At 47.2% G+C, this 14705-nt stretch overlaps 1 protein-coding gene across 1 annotated transcript in view; it reads left to right on the top strand.

Moving 5' to 3' along the window:
- Positions 1–14705, top strand: part of trpv4 (transient receptor potential cation channel, subfamily V, member 4) — a 137952-nt gene that overhangs the window by 109823 nt on the left and 13424 nt on the right. Inside the window, exons 6-10 of the mRNA XM_038816919.1 lie at positions 4973–5271; positions 6279–6458; positions 6870–7028; positions 10346–10438; positions 12245–12318. Coding sequence (XP_038672847.1) covers positions 4973–5271; positions 6279–6458; positions 6870–7028; positions 10346–10438; positions 12245–12318 — 805 coding nt within the window. The remainder of the gene's footprint in view (positions 1–4972; positions 5272–6278; positions 6459–6869; positions 7029–10345; positions 10439–12244; positions 12319–14705) is intronic.

Raw genomic sequence — 14705 nt, 5'->3', positions numbered from 1 at the left:
CAAAAGGCCTCTTCTGATAAGAGGGACGAGACACCTGCCCATTCAGAGCCTTGTGTTTGTCTGTGTGTATGTAGGAAGCTGGTGTAATGTGTGTGTTGTGAGAGAAGAAAACCATGGACAAGAAAGGCCATTGGCCCATCTAAATTCATTTTTATCCGACAGTCTCTCCATTGCCGCTTCCAGTTGATTCCATGGTTCCCACTTGCATTACTCCAGCCTGCAAATCTATTCCACACATGGACCAGGTGAAGAAGAATTTCCTGTCAGCGTTCCATAACAAGATGCATACACGCATTTTTATGTGTACCTTCTGGTACATTGTAGCTTCTAAAGTTTGATAGTTTACTGAGTGGGTGTTGGATAAACTTGGTCATCAGTGGGTGCTGAGAATTTTCTATTGTTATGGGCGAATTCAACTTGTGTTCACTATGGTAAATGACTTACTGCTTTGGTACTTTCAATATCACCTTTTAAGATCTGTCTCCTAGCAACTGCTTCCTGCTCCATTATCCTAATCAGAGATGATAGCTATAGTATGAACTTAATGGGGTAAATAACAGATTGTTAATTTGATACCTGGCACAGCTCCACAGATCAGAGTAGACTGAAGCCAATGGCTGATATGAGGTTGTATAATTAACTGTAAATAATTGACGCACTTCCCTCAGCCGTCCAGGTATCTAGGATAAGCTCCTATGTAACAGTATAGGTCACCACATGCTTTGAATAATAATGCGATGCGACATGGGGTTTGGAGTGTTGTTGCAAAGTACTCTGATGCCAGGATTTGATCCTCCATTACCTGCCTGAGTGACATTCATGTGGGGACTCTACTGCTTCGACATGGAGGGAAACTGAAGTGCAGGAGGGAACTGGGCAGTAGTTAGAATTCACCTAGTGGATGTCTGAAACCAGCACTGGAACTTCAGGAGTAGGGGCAGGAGCAGGCCATTTGTCCTTTAAACCTGCTCCGCCAGTCAGTACGATTATGGCTAATCTCCACCTCAACTGCCCCACTGTCCCGATGTCCTGTTTCCCTGTGGACTGCACCTTAAAGTCTATTAATCTCTGTCTTCAATATACTCATCAGTTGAGCATCCAAAGCTCTTCGGGCAACAGAATGACAAAGATTCACAATCCTCTTGAGGAAAGAAATGCCTGCTCATCCGCATTTTATGTGAAAATTCAGGTGCCCAATATGGGAGAGGCTTTCTCTGTCCGTTGAAGTGGATGCCATGCACTATGAAAGACAGAAAGCTCATCTGCCACCTCCAACCTCTGCCCATCAGAGATTTCATGAGGCATTTCCCCCCAATGATGGCCGACCCTTTACGTGCCCACACTGAATGACGCAGCAGAGTTGATCTGCAACTTTGGAGTACTGTACTAATGTTCTGAATATATAATCTAGCCACCCCACGTGAAATGAGTCGGGTCACACTGGGGTCAGACTGCTAACTGCAAATCCCACCCTGCTCCTGGTTGGGTGGGCACCCTGATAGCGAGGCTATAGAATTAGGAGCGTGCATTGCTTCTCGGCCTTAAGGCTAGGATCAGGGTAGGATCAAGGTGTGTGACCAGGTGTAATGCCTGTTCTTGTCAGCTTGGATCTACTAGGTCTCTTTTGTGGGGACCATGAATTGGATTCAATTTCAGTTTGAATTTGTTACATTTCTTTGTTACATAGAATTTACAGTGCAGAAGGAGGTCATTCGGCCCATCGAGTCTGCACCGGCTCTTGGAAAGGGCACCCCACCCAAGATCAACACGTCCACCCTATCCCCATAACCCAGTAACCCCACCCAACACTAAGGGCAATTTTGGACACTAAGGGCAATTTTTCATGGCCAATCCACCTAACCTGCACATCTTGAAATGAAATGAAAATCGCTTATTGTCACGAGTAGGCTTCAATGAAGTTACTGTGAAAAGCCCCTAGTCGCCACATTCCGGCGCCTGGCCGGGGAGGCTGGTATGGGAACCTGTGGGACTGTGGGAGGAAACCAGAGCACCCGGAGGAAACCCACGCACACACGGGGAGGATGTGCAGACTCCGCACAGACAGTGAACCAAGCCGGAATCGAACCTGGGACCCTGGGGCTGTGAAGCATTTGTGCTATCCACAATGCTACCGTGCTGCCCACAAGTTTGTTGCCTCAAAGGGAAAATGTATGTAGGTGCCCATACTCTGGAACCTTGAGGGGTTTAGTCGGGGCATTGCTCAATAACATAGAATAGAATTCCAACAGTGCAGCAGGAGGCCATTCAGCCCATCGAGTCTGCACCGAATCTCTGAAAGGGCACCTTACCTAGACCCCCTCCCCCCTCCTGATCCGTGTAACCCCATAACCCCACCTAACATGCACATCCCTGGACACTAAGGGGCAATTTAGCACGGCCAATCCATCTAACCTGCACATCTTTGGACTGTGGGAGGAAACCGGAGCACCCGGAGGAAACCGACGCAGACATGGGGTGAATGTGCAAACTTCACAGAGTCATCCAAGCTGAACCCAGGGCCCTGGCATTGTGAGGCAGCAGTGCTAACCAAGACGGTAATCTGCCAAAAGCCCGTGTGATCTCTGCTGACGTTACTACACATCACGTGATACAGAACCAGCAAGAATGTATTTCCAGATACATATCACCCCTCCCTCTTTACTTCATTACTGCAATGACAACAATTAACACTTATGCAACAGATCCCCTGATGTGTTATTTCTATACAAATATACAATTCGATAAGACAAATTCTGTGGTAAACGCCTATTACTTTTGGTAGAATTTGGAGTTCTTGAACTCAGCTACTTGCGACTTCAGAAGTGCCCTCATTCCTTTCTGTAAATGGTACTTGTTGAGTAATTATTGCAGTATCTGTCACTTTAGGCATTGAAAAGTCCTCAGAAACAGAATCTGAACATGTGACTGTCTCTGGTCTCCATTCCAAAGCTCTCCAGATCTTCTAAAGGTAGAACCTCTTGAGAGGTTTCTGCAAACTCACTTCATGCAGCAAGTAACTGATCAGCATGAAGTTGCCAAACTCTTTCATCATCTGTCTTCACGGTGAATGATATTCGACCTGTCTTTGCTAGGATCGTAGCTGGAACCCATTTCTCATTAGTGGTCTAACTCCTAGCTAGCACACTCTCTCCCTGGTTGAATACTTGTCATTTAAAGATTTTCTGCCTCCTAGCAATTTGTGTTTGCTGTTGTTTGACAATCTCTGAAGTATCAGGTGGAGTTTACAGATCAAACTGTGTTTGTAGTTTCCTCTTGAACAACAGCATTGCCGGTGAACTTTGGATGGTAACATGTACAGCGATCCGATAAGATAAAATAAATTTGTTTACTCTGCTGGATAATGTTCCCTGGCCCTTCAAGGCTTTGATAGACTGCTTTAATGATTGCACAAAATGTTCAACCAACCCATTCATTGCTGGATGATATGGAGCTGATTTGATATGACGTATACCGTTCCCTTTCAAACAGTCCTCAAACTCCTTTGAAATGAACCACTATCACTGACAATCTGTTCTGGAGTTCCAAATCTTTTGTCTGATCGCTCAATGGTCTGCAAGGTGATGGATTAAGGGCTTGCTCTGTCCATTCTGTACATTAATTTTGTAATTCTGAGAAAGGCTGTTGAATTAGGGGTTGGGTCAGGGCCTGCAGATCACCTTTCTGTCCACATTCAAACAAATAGAGGCAGCTTGAATGACCAAACAGAAATGTTATCAACAAAAATAGACAATTTGATTTGTATATGGATTATTAGGGAGAATGAGTGAGCAGGAGCATCTGCTAACATGCCTGGGATCAAGGTGATCATTTTCCATCTGTATCCCTAAATCATAAAGATTTCTCTGTAGCTTATTCCATTATGTTTGCCAGGGAATATTGCCCTTGGATTTGGGTCTGCACCTGAGGGAGTGAGACATTTACTGGGAACCTTTGAATGAAATGGAATTATTCCTGAATAATATATTTGTTGATGCTTGGCTGAAATGCTGTTAGTTTGTTATTTTTAATCTCTTAAATTTTCTCAATTCCAACCATGAAGAGCCCTCATCCCATTCACTTTGGTGAGAGTGGACAATGGAGTCATTAATTCACAGATCCTGAATTTTACATGCTAGTAATCGTCCCCTTTTTCAGCTAATGAGGAACGGATCTTAAGTTTCCACCCCCAAAGGTAAGGATGTACTCTGAATGACAGCAACACGACCACAGACTGGCATCCCAACTTAGCCAAATAACCATGTCGGTCGCACTGATAATGTCCAGACCCAAGGAGGTGACCAGTACTGTCAAAGGAAGGCCCTGTTCTTTACATGGGGAGAGAGAATGAGGGAAGTGAAGTCAAGGTCAAGAGGAGGGGCATGGAGAAACTTCTCTATGGTGGGTGAGAGATTCCAAGTTCCTAGGCGAGAGATGCAGCCATAGTGACCATTGCGGCCACATGTGGAGGTGGAGCCGTCCGAGTGATGCTACAAGCACTTGGAGGATCAGTGCTGGAGGTCGAGTGATCAAATGAATGCCAGTCCAAAGGTTTTAAATCCCTGATGCCCACTCAGCAGGATCCACTGGATAGTCGGAAGTCTGATCTTCCTAAACAGAGGCTGTAAGAAATGAACTTCCACATTGGGAAGATTCAAGTTAACTTTGCTCAGGTAACTAATCCTTTCTGTACCCGGCCTGGGAATGGCCAAAGTGGATAGGTCTTTGATCATTTTTGTGTTTCTGACACCTTCGGCACTGGTGCATCAGAGTCTCTGCCGATTCTTCCCTCCCCTCCCCCTCCCAACCCCCCACCACTGAAAAATCTCATCAGACACTCCCCAAGGACCCACCAATGCCTCCCACCCTGCAAAATTAATCAGACCCCTGAAAAACACATCAGTCCTTCCCTCCCAAGAATGAACTGTGTTTTTTCTCCACATCCGTTAACTGTCTTAGGTCTTTATCTCCTCAGGTGAATTGCCCCTTTCCCTGGCTGCCTGCACTAACCAGCCTGACATCGTTAACTACCTCACTGAGAACCCCGATAAGATTGTGGACCTACGAAGGCAGGATTCACGGGGAAACACCGTACTGCATGCTTTGGTCGCCATCGCTGATAACACCAGGGAGAATACCAAGTTCTTGACTAAAATGTACGACTTGTTCCTCATCAAATGCGCCAAGGTGTACCCGGAATGCAGCCTGGAGGCCATTTTAAACAATGATGGGCTGTCGCCACTCAAGATGGCAGCGAAGCTTGGCAAGATTGGGGTAACTGAATAGATTCTTACTTCAGGCGCTTGTTTAAGATTATCTCGTTTATGGGATGTTTCCCTCAATATTTGTCTGAAACCAAGTGGGGAGAAGAGGGTGGTTTGTGCTGGGCCGGCAGTTGCGTAATAACCTACGGAAAGGACCCAATCTGTCTGCATGACCTAAATAAAAGTGTAGGTGGGACATTGGATTTGCACACTGTCCACGCGGGGGGGGGGGGGGGGGGGGGGGGGGGGGGGCGCAGGGTGGGGGGGGAGGGGGGGGGGGAGGGGGGTTGTGATATAATGTGCAGCAAAGCATAACTAAATGAAAATGAAAATCGCTTATTGTCACGAGTAGGCTTCAATGAAGTTACTGTGAAAAGCCCCTAGTCGCCACATTCCGGCGCCTGTCCGGGGAGGCTGGTACAGGAATCGAACCGTGCTGCTGGCCTGCTTGGTCTGCTTTAAAGCCAGCGATTTAGCCTGGTGAGCTAAACCAGTCCAATTGGGGTATGGCCCCACTATTTTTTTCCTTGGGTAAGTAAAAGTCTGATCAGGCACATCGCTTCAAAACATCAGCCGTGTCTGTACCAAATGCAGCTCAGTGGCAGCCACGTTGAGTCTGAGTCTGAATGTTCTGGGTTTGCGTCCCATTCCAATGCAGTTGTTTGGATGGGCTGTTAACACAAATTTCCCCCACCCCCCCCGGCCTCGCATGTAAAAGATCCAGTGGAATTGTTCAAATAGCCGGGAAGTTCTTCCTGGTTTACAGTCCAATATTTTCCCACCGGCTAATGTCGCTGCCTCATTGCTATTTTTGTGGGAGCTTCCTGTGCACAAACTGGCTGCGTCACTTCCCACATTCTAACAGTGATGACACTTCAACAGCGTGTCTTTGATTGTTCAGTGTGGGGGGGGGGGGGGGATTTCCACAGTGCGTTTGCACAACACAAACTTTCCAAAGCCTATCGGACTTTAAAAATCTCAATGTTATTAAATCTACAGTGTTTATATTTCTGGCAGGTTTTTCAACACATTATCAGGAGAGAGATACAGGATGAAAGCGCTCGTCACCTTTCCCGCAAATTTCGAGACTGGGCCTACGGACCGGTGTATTCCTCGCTTTACGATCTCTCAGCGATAGACACGTGTGGCGAGGAGGTGTCACTGCTGGAGATTCTGGTCTACAATGGAAAGATAGAGGTAGCTGAACCAATTTCTTCCCCTCACTCCTGTTGGTGTTAGTTTCCCTTTGAGACACGGCTCTATGTGTGCGCTGATCCCACCAATACCACCCACAAAGGTGGCCATTTCTCGCATTTTGGTGAGGATAATTTAAGATGCTTCTGTCTTCCTCTCCCCAATTGGCAGAGCATGTTGGTGATGACATTTGTATCTCCAAATTCCTTCCCTAAACCACTCCGCCTCGCTATCTCTTTCCTTCTTTAAGATGCACCTTATCACCTCGCTCTTTGTCTGTCCTAGAGTCTCCTTATGAGATTCAGTGTCATATTTTGCTTGATAATTCTCCTGTCATGTGGCGTGTGAAGTTTTATTGTGTTCCAGATGCCATATGAATGCAAGTTGTTGTTGTCTTGAACTTTTTTTTTGTAGAATCGTTATGAAATGTTAGCTGTGGAACCCATTAATGAATTATTTCGTGACAAGTGGAAGAAGTTTGCAGCTGTGTCCTTCTACCTCAGTGTTATCTCCTATATCACGGCCATGGTCATATTTACCCTCATTGCATATTACAGGCCATCGGAAGGAAAAGTAAGTGTGAGCTGGAGCTTATCTAACAATTAGTGACCTGTCTGTTCTGATGTACACTCAAACTTTGCTTGGAGTGCGCGGCAGATTCAGTTCAGCGGATGGGCCCTTTAGATTCATCTTGAATTTGGAATGTAGTGTCTGCTAAGTTGGTGGAAGCAGATTCCTAGGAAGTAGGAGCAGAAGTTCGCAAATCAGCCCTTTGAGCCTGAATTCTGAAGAGAATCATATATATATATTGAAAAGGGAAAAGCTTGCAGTGCTCTGAGGAGAGAGCAAGTATTCTTTCAAAGGATCAGCACAGCAATGATGGGCTGAATGCCCCCTTCTGCGCTACAATATATATTTCATAGACTGGTTAACTGGTCACCTACAGGAATAAGGGGCGGGATTCTCTCAGCCTGGGGCCAGGCCAGAGAATCGGCGTGATCGGCGCGAATCGCGCCACGCTGCCCCGATACTGGGACCCGGCGTTAGCCGGGAGCCGCTCTCCACCACCACCCCCCCCCCCCCCCCCCCCCCCCCCGCGATTCTCGGGCCGGGATGGGCTGAGTGGCCGGAACAAAAGGCCCGAGTTCCGCTGGTGCCGTTCTAATCTGCTCTTAGTCGGCAGTACCTCGGCGTCGAAGGGTCCGGGGGCGGCCTGTGGGGGGGGCGGGGGGGGGGCAACACCTGGGGGGCCTCTGTTGTAGCCTGGCCCCCCCATCAGAGCCCACTGATCGGCAGGCCGGCCTCTCTGGCTGGGGGCCTCCTTTCGTCTGCGCCGGCCCCTGTAGCCCTGCGCCATGTTGAGTTGGGGCCGGTGTGGAGAAGGGAGGCACTGCGCATGCGCGCGTTGGCGCCGGTGCCACTGCGCATGCGCGGACCCCGTGGTGCCCAGTTGACGCTGGGATCAGCAGCTGGAGCGGCGAGGGTCGCTCCAGTGCCCTGCTGGCCCTCTGTAGGGGCCAGAATTGCTGGTCCTGAGGCTGAGTGCTGACGCTGTCGGAAACGCCGTCAGCACTTTGCCTCAGGATCACAGAATCCAAGGTCCATGAATGCCTCCATCTGTTTTTCTCAGTTCTCCCGTTATCGGGAGTCTTCTCAGCCTCCACTGAACATTCAGCTGTCCATTGGCTGCCCAGACCAGGAGGTGAACTGTGCTGAATTGAACTTGACCTCTCACTGTTCCGTGTTGTTTAGGAGCTCATGCTATGCTGCAGGCTGAACCTAGCTTTTCTGCTTCGCTGTTGGTACAAAGTGAGCTAACAACATGTTGAGCAATTCCCTGCAGCCTATCTGAACAATCATTCATAGCTGCCTGTGTAACTATGCCTTAATGCAGATGGCAAGTCTGATAAATGTGTAAAATCCAACCAGCGGCTCAAACCTAAAGGAGTGTGCATACTTAAAAGTAATATCAGGACAAATATTGTTTCCTCTTTGATAAAGGTTCAAAATGAATGTTAAAACTTTTTGCATCAGTGACTCCAGTATTAACAATTGTGCCACCTCATTTGCCTTTAGAATATCAAAGAATAATCATAGAGTCATAGAATCTCTACATTGCAGAAGGAGGCCATTCGGCCCATAGAGTTTGCACCGCTCCTCTGAAAGAGCAACCCACCCAGGCCCAAATCCCTGCTCTATCCCTGTAACCTGTTACTGTACCGAACCTATTGGACATATTAGGGGCAATTTAGCATGGCCAGGACACCTAACCTGTAGATCTTTGGACTGTGGGAGGAAACGGGAGCACCCGGAGGAAACCCACGTCGAGAATGAACAAACTCCACACAGACAGTTGCTCAAGGTCAGAATCGAATCCGCGTCCCTGGCACTGTGAAGCAGCAGTGCTAACCACTGTGCCACGATGCCATCTGTACACTGTACAGCAGCATTTAAAAAAAAATTATTGGACATGGCAGTGCTGGTATTTATTGTCCAATCCTAGTTGCCCTTGAACTGAGTAGCTTTCCCACAAGAGTCAAACATATTGCTGTGGGTTTGGAGACACACGTAGGCCATGTCAGATAGCAATCAACAATGATCATCACTTGGCTTTCAATTCCAGATTTTTATTAAATTCAAATTTCACCATCTGCCGTGGTGGCGTTCGAACCTGGGCCTCCAGAGCATAACCCTGGGTCTCTGGGTTACTCGTCCAGTGCCCCCTCTGTTAGATATGCCACTCCACAGGAGGGGCAGAAAGGGGATCAGAGGGTCAGCCATCCTGAAATGATTGGGCCCACCCCATGGGTTTGGCTTCACACAATGACTAAGGATATGTAGCCGCCATATTGGCAGTGGTTGCTGGGCAGACACCAAATGAAGGGGGAGAAAATGAAGGCATAGAAGATACAGCACACAGTTCTTGCCTCAACTTTTTTTTGTAAAATACTTTATTAAGGCATTTGTGATTTTATAACAGAACAGTAAACCATATACAAACAACTATAAACATAGTGCAAAGACCCTCTACCTCCCTCACAGGTCCTACCTTCCGAGAACAGTAATATAGACTAACCCCCCCCCCCCCCCCCCGCGCCGCTGACAGTTAATTTTCACTAAAGAAGTCGACAAACGGCTGCCACCTCCGGACGAACCCTAGCATTGACCCTCTTAGGGTGAACTTGATTTTCTCAAGACTAAGAAAGCCAGCCATGTCATTGACCCAGGTCTCTACACTCGGGGGCTTTGAGTCCCTCCATGCTAACAGTATCCGTCTCCGGGCTACCAGGGAGGCAAAGGCCAAGACGTCAGCCTTTCTCGCCCCCTGGACTTCCGGGTCCTGTGACACTCCGAAAATCGCCACCTCTGGACTCGGTTCCACCCTTGTTTTTAAACACCGTGGACATGACATATGCAAACCCCTGCCAGAATCCCATAAGCTTCAAACATGCCCAAAACATGTGGACATGGTTCGCTGGCCCTCTCGCATATCCCAAAAACCTTGCTTATCCGGGCCACCGCCATGTGTGCCCGGTGAACGACCTTAAATTGTATCAGGCTAAGTCTGGCGCATGATGTGGACGTGTTGACCCTGCTTAACACATCCATCCAGAGACCTGCCTCTATCTCTCCCTCTAACTCCTCCTCCCATTTGTGCTTTAGCTCCTCTGCGTTTCCTCTGACTCCATGAGTTCTTTATAGATTCCCCTCTCCCACCCATACTCCAGAAATCACCCTATCTTGTATCCCCTATGACGGTAGGAGTGGGAAGGTTGGAACCTGTTCTTGCTTTATCTCTAACTAACCTTCTGCTCCTGTTTCAGGCTGGAGCCCTGCTCCATCACTCACTGTAGCTTCATCAATAATTCTCTCCTTCAAATGTCTCGCAGCCTCCTTACCCGTACAATACCACAGGCGACTACCTACGGTTGGCTGGAGAAATGATCACTGTCGTCACCGCCATCTTCTTTTTCTTCACAAACGTAAGCAGAGAAACATTATTTATTTTGCCTCTCACTTAAATCCAAGGGAATGGGGGTCAGTTGATGCGACCATCAATTCACTCGAGACACGAGAGGAAGTAAACTGTGGCTTTAATAGACTTACAACTGAGCCTGCCTGCGACCAGAAGAACTGAGGGCAGACTCACAAGGCTGTAGCACGTTATACTTCCGGTAGTGGGAGGGGCCATGGGCGGAGCCAAGGGTGGAGCCCTGTACAAGATCCTCATCTCCCCCTGTGGGCAGAGCCGCGCAACGGCTCACAGACGGAGCCCACAGGGACACAATGATACATAGTGTGAATTAAGTATTATACATTCACCACATCAGTGGCTTGAAACTTCAGCTGAGATGATCTGGCTTAGCAAAGCCCCAGGGGTCAGCCTGGGACCTCCCGGCTTGGATAGTTCAGTATTGAAGGCTCCCTCCCCCCGGTCAGGAACTTCCCTTAAGCAGGACAAATGGAGCCATTTCCTGTCAGTGCACGGAACTGAACAGCTTTGAAAATATACATTTATAAATATACCACAACCTTTCTATAATACCTTCATCAATGACTTTATTCTAAACATATAACGCTGACTATTATGAAGTAAAGATGGGAAAATAGAAGGAACCACAGGACATTTCTCACAATATTTGTTGAAGAACATTTTGTTTGTTTTAATATAAATGTGTTAATTTATTTGCTTTGAAACACAGAACCAGTGGTGTGGGACCTATTGGATCAATGGGGCAGTTAAGATGATCAGAGTTGAAAAGAGGAAGGGGTAGACAATGGCCTTGTTCTTCCAGTATCCTCCCTTCCTGGACTTTGCTGATTCACATTGGGATAGGATTCCCCAGGCACTGCCAACTCTCCCATTATTTTGTCCATGTGACCACAGTGAATCCGGAACAGCCTGACTGACCAAGTCAGATCTTACTCAAAAACTGCACGTGTATCTTCCAACAAGAGTTGCTGAGCTGTGATACCCGATACCCTGGCTGACGATTCCTGCAAACAACTGTAGTCCCTCCAGAAGCACATTTAATGATAGCAAACTCACTGGAGACCTGGGTTTACTAACCCCAAGTGAGGAGCTCCCTCCGCAGGAGCAGTGAGGCAATAGCAATTCGATGCTTCCAGGGTGATTGCCGTCTGGGTGCAGCGGATGGTGAAGGTTGCAGATTGTTGTGGGTGCTTGTCTTGCTCCTATGGCGCAGTGCGCACCAGGCAGACTTCTCAGGAAGCATGCATTGTGGACCAGTTCATATGGTGCGCAACAAGGGACGTGTCTAATAGACACACGGAGCAATATTGTGATGTAATTTAGAAATGTCCTACTTTTGTCTGTTGAAATCAGACTTACATCTTTCAATTATTTCAATTGGTGGCTTTACTTGAAGCATCTTTCAGTTTAAGTGACTCACATGTCTTTAGTGATGCCCTTCAAAAGAGGCATTCATCAGGTGGGCATTGTGGCCACTGGGGCCACCCCCCCTTGGTCCAATTAGAACAGGCTGAGACTGACTATAGCTGTGCTGCTGTGGGAGGTGCCAACTCGAGATAAACTGTTGAGCGGGGATGAGCGGAGGAAAGTGAAAATCAGAAGGAATATCAATCTCTATCCCCCAACACCCCCAACACAACTCTCTCTGTATTAATGTAGCATTGCCAGAGATTCAGGAGGGGAATTCAACGTTGGTATTTGGAGAACCGATAGCAATGAAGAGAAAGAAAAAAATGTGTAAAATATGCCTCGTGTACGAAAGTAAACTAAATAAAATCTTTTTTCCGTTCCAAAGGTGAAGGATTTGTTCCTGAAGAAATGTCCAGGAGTGAATTCCATGTTCATTGATGGATCTTTCCAGTTGCTTTAGTAAGGCTTTCATTATTTCCCTAAAAGTAAATTAAACTTCAGATTATAAAGTGCTCACTTTGCAAAAAGAAGTCTTAATTTTGTTAGAAGATAATTTACTGCCTTACATCTACAATAACGAGGATGTCTCATAAAGCTGTGACCTGTATGCAAGATTTTACAGCACCTGTATTGATTTGCGCTGTAAATCAAAGCCTGGAATCCAGAACACAACTTTCAGAAGGGATTCTAGAATATTTACAGTGGGACCACCCCCCCCCCCCCAGATTAATCCCTCATCAGTCAAACTATTGAAAGTACCAACAAACATTTCAAATCTGTCCACAGCAAATACAACTTGGACGCATCAGAGTAAAACCAACTTGTTCAGTACAGATGTCAAGTTTATGGATAGTTCAACCTGCAGATAGACAGGAAGGTTCTTATCTTGTTCAATGCTATCTCTTTGTGTCTGCAAATCTTAATTTCATATTTGAGATTTCCATTAGGATCACATTGTTCAAGACAGCCGTCTTAAGGGTGAGACTTAGAGAGATAGTACGACATAGCTGATAGTGCAAGAGATATGGGGCGCGATTCGCCCATGCCGCGCCATACCAGAGAATCGATGTTTACGATTCGCCATTTTCCCGCACGACGCTGGTCCGACGCCGTACCGCCATTCTCACAACTGGCGAGAACGGCTTCATCGTGGTCTGCGCCGCGCACGTTGGAGAATCCGCCGAGAGGGTAATCGAGGCGCTTCACACAGGCCCCCGCTATTCTCCGGCCCGGATGGGCCGAGTGGTTGCTACGACATGACTGGTTCCCGCCGGCGCCGTCCACCCCTGGTCGACCAGGTTCTGGCTCCTGTGGGGGCCAGAATAGGTCAGACCCGGGCCCTGTTCGCCTTTCACGACGGCGTTCACGACGGCGCGAACATTTAGTCTCCATTTTGGAGAATGGCGCCCATCTTTATTGCAAGGGGTTGTATTATGAGAGTAAGGATGTCTTGGTGCAGTGATATAGAGCTTTGATACACCTGGGGTACTGTGTACAGTCCCTGAGGAAGGATACATTTGCCTTGGCTAGGGTGCGATGAGGGTTCACCAGATTGACTCCTGGGCTAAGAGGCCTGTTCCTGGCTTCCTTATGTGGCGAGATTGGGGCCATTTAGGATTTCGATGAGGAGAAATGTTTTCCCTGAGAGTTGTGAATCTTGGAGGTTCTCTATCACAGACAGCTGTGGCCATTCAGTCATTGAGTATATTCAAGACTGAAATGGGCACAAACGTAATCAAAGGTTATGGGAATAGAGTAGGACAGTGAGTTGAGGCAGAAGTCCAGTCAAGATCTTTCTGAGTGCATGAGCAGGTTCAAGGAGCTGTCTCACTCATTCCTCTTATTTCTTATGCTCCTAGGTACTGGGAGAAAAATCAAGAGATATGAATTAGGATGTAAGTTGGAGTGGTGGTGTGCGCTTGTAGTATGGGAGGCTTATAAATGTGGAAATATACAGATAGAATCAATTCACATTTATTTAATGCTTTCAATATTCCCCCAAATGCCTGTAACCCAATATTTGAAGAGCTACAGCTCCAGACCTTTCACCTCCACCTTGATTGGAGGATGTTTCCAGATTTGCATAACCCTGACGTGCTTCGCTAGATCAATTATCTGCCCAATGGGTTTGATGGCCTCCATCAGGGGTGTTGCATGATCCCGGGTCATATTCGCTTCTTCAGGCTTCAGGAGGTGATGGGTTTGGTGTTTGGGTGCATGATGAGGGCTGGTGGTGCTGTTGCAGGAGAAAAAGATGAGCTGCCTTGAAAACGCTTTGCTGAAATCCGCTCCCTTTTACTCACTGGCCGCAGAAAAGCCTGTGACAGAGCTTGTGTAGATTCCTATTTCAGTGTTGCTTTACAGCTCCTTCTGCTGGTGCCTGGATAGCAAGTGGCCCTGTTCCAGTATTCACCTGAGGAAGGAGCAGCGCTCCGAAAGCTTCTGATTTGAAACAAACCTGTTGGACTTTCACCTGATGTTGTAAGACTTCCAGTATTTTAAGGGCATGTCCCAGTCACCCTGCCCACCCAGAAAACAGACATCAAGGAGCCCCAGTTAAGTGAGAACCTGTGAAAATTTGGTCATAGGTCACTAGGTGATAATACACAAAGATACATTATTGGGATACAGCAAGGGTGCTCATAATTTGATTCTTGGGCAATATTAATGTGCAACATGGATTTTTGGGAGCCTCATATGATCCATGTTCTTGTTAATTCACATTTATGTTATTCTGCTGATACTAACAGATCAGCAGTTTAACACGAACCAACTTAGGACTCATCCAGAAATGAGACAGCGGTGCTATAAACAATTCTCGTAAATTTCACACAAGACAAGCCGAC

Source organism: Scyliorhinus canicula, chromosome 1 (genome assembly GCF_902713615.1).
Source record: "Scyliorhinus canicula chromosome 1, sScyCan1.1, whole genome shotgun sequence".
Taxonomy (NCBI): Eukaryota; Metazoa; Chordata; class Chondrichthyes; order Carcharhiniformes; family Scyliorhinidae; genus Scyliorhinus; species Scyliorhinus canicula.
The sequence above is the reverse complement of the archived record's forward strand: the minus strand, read 5'-3'. Positions and strand labels throughout refer to the sequence as shown.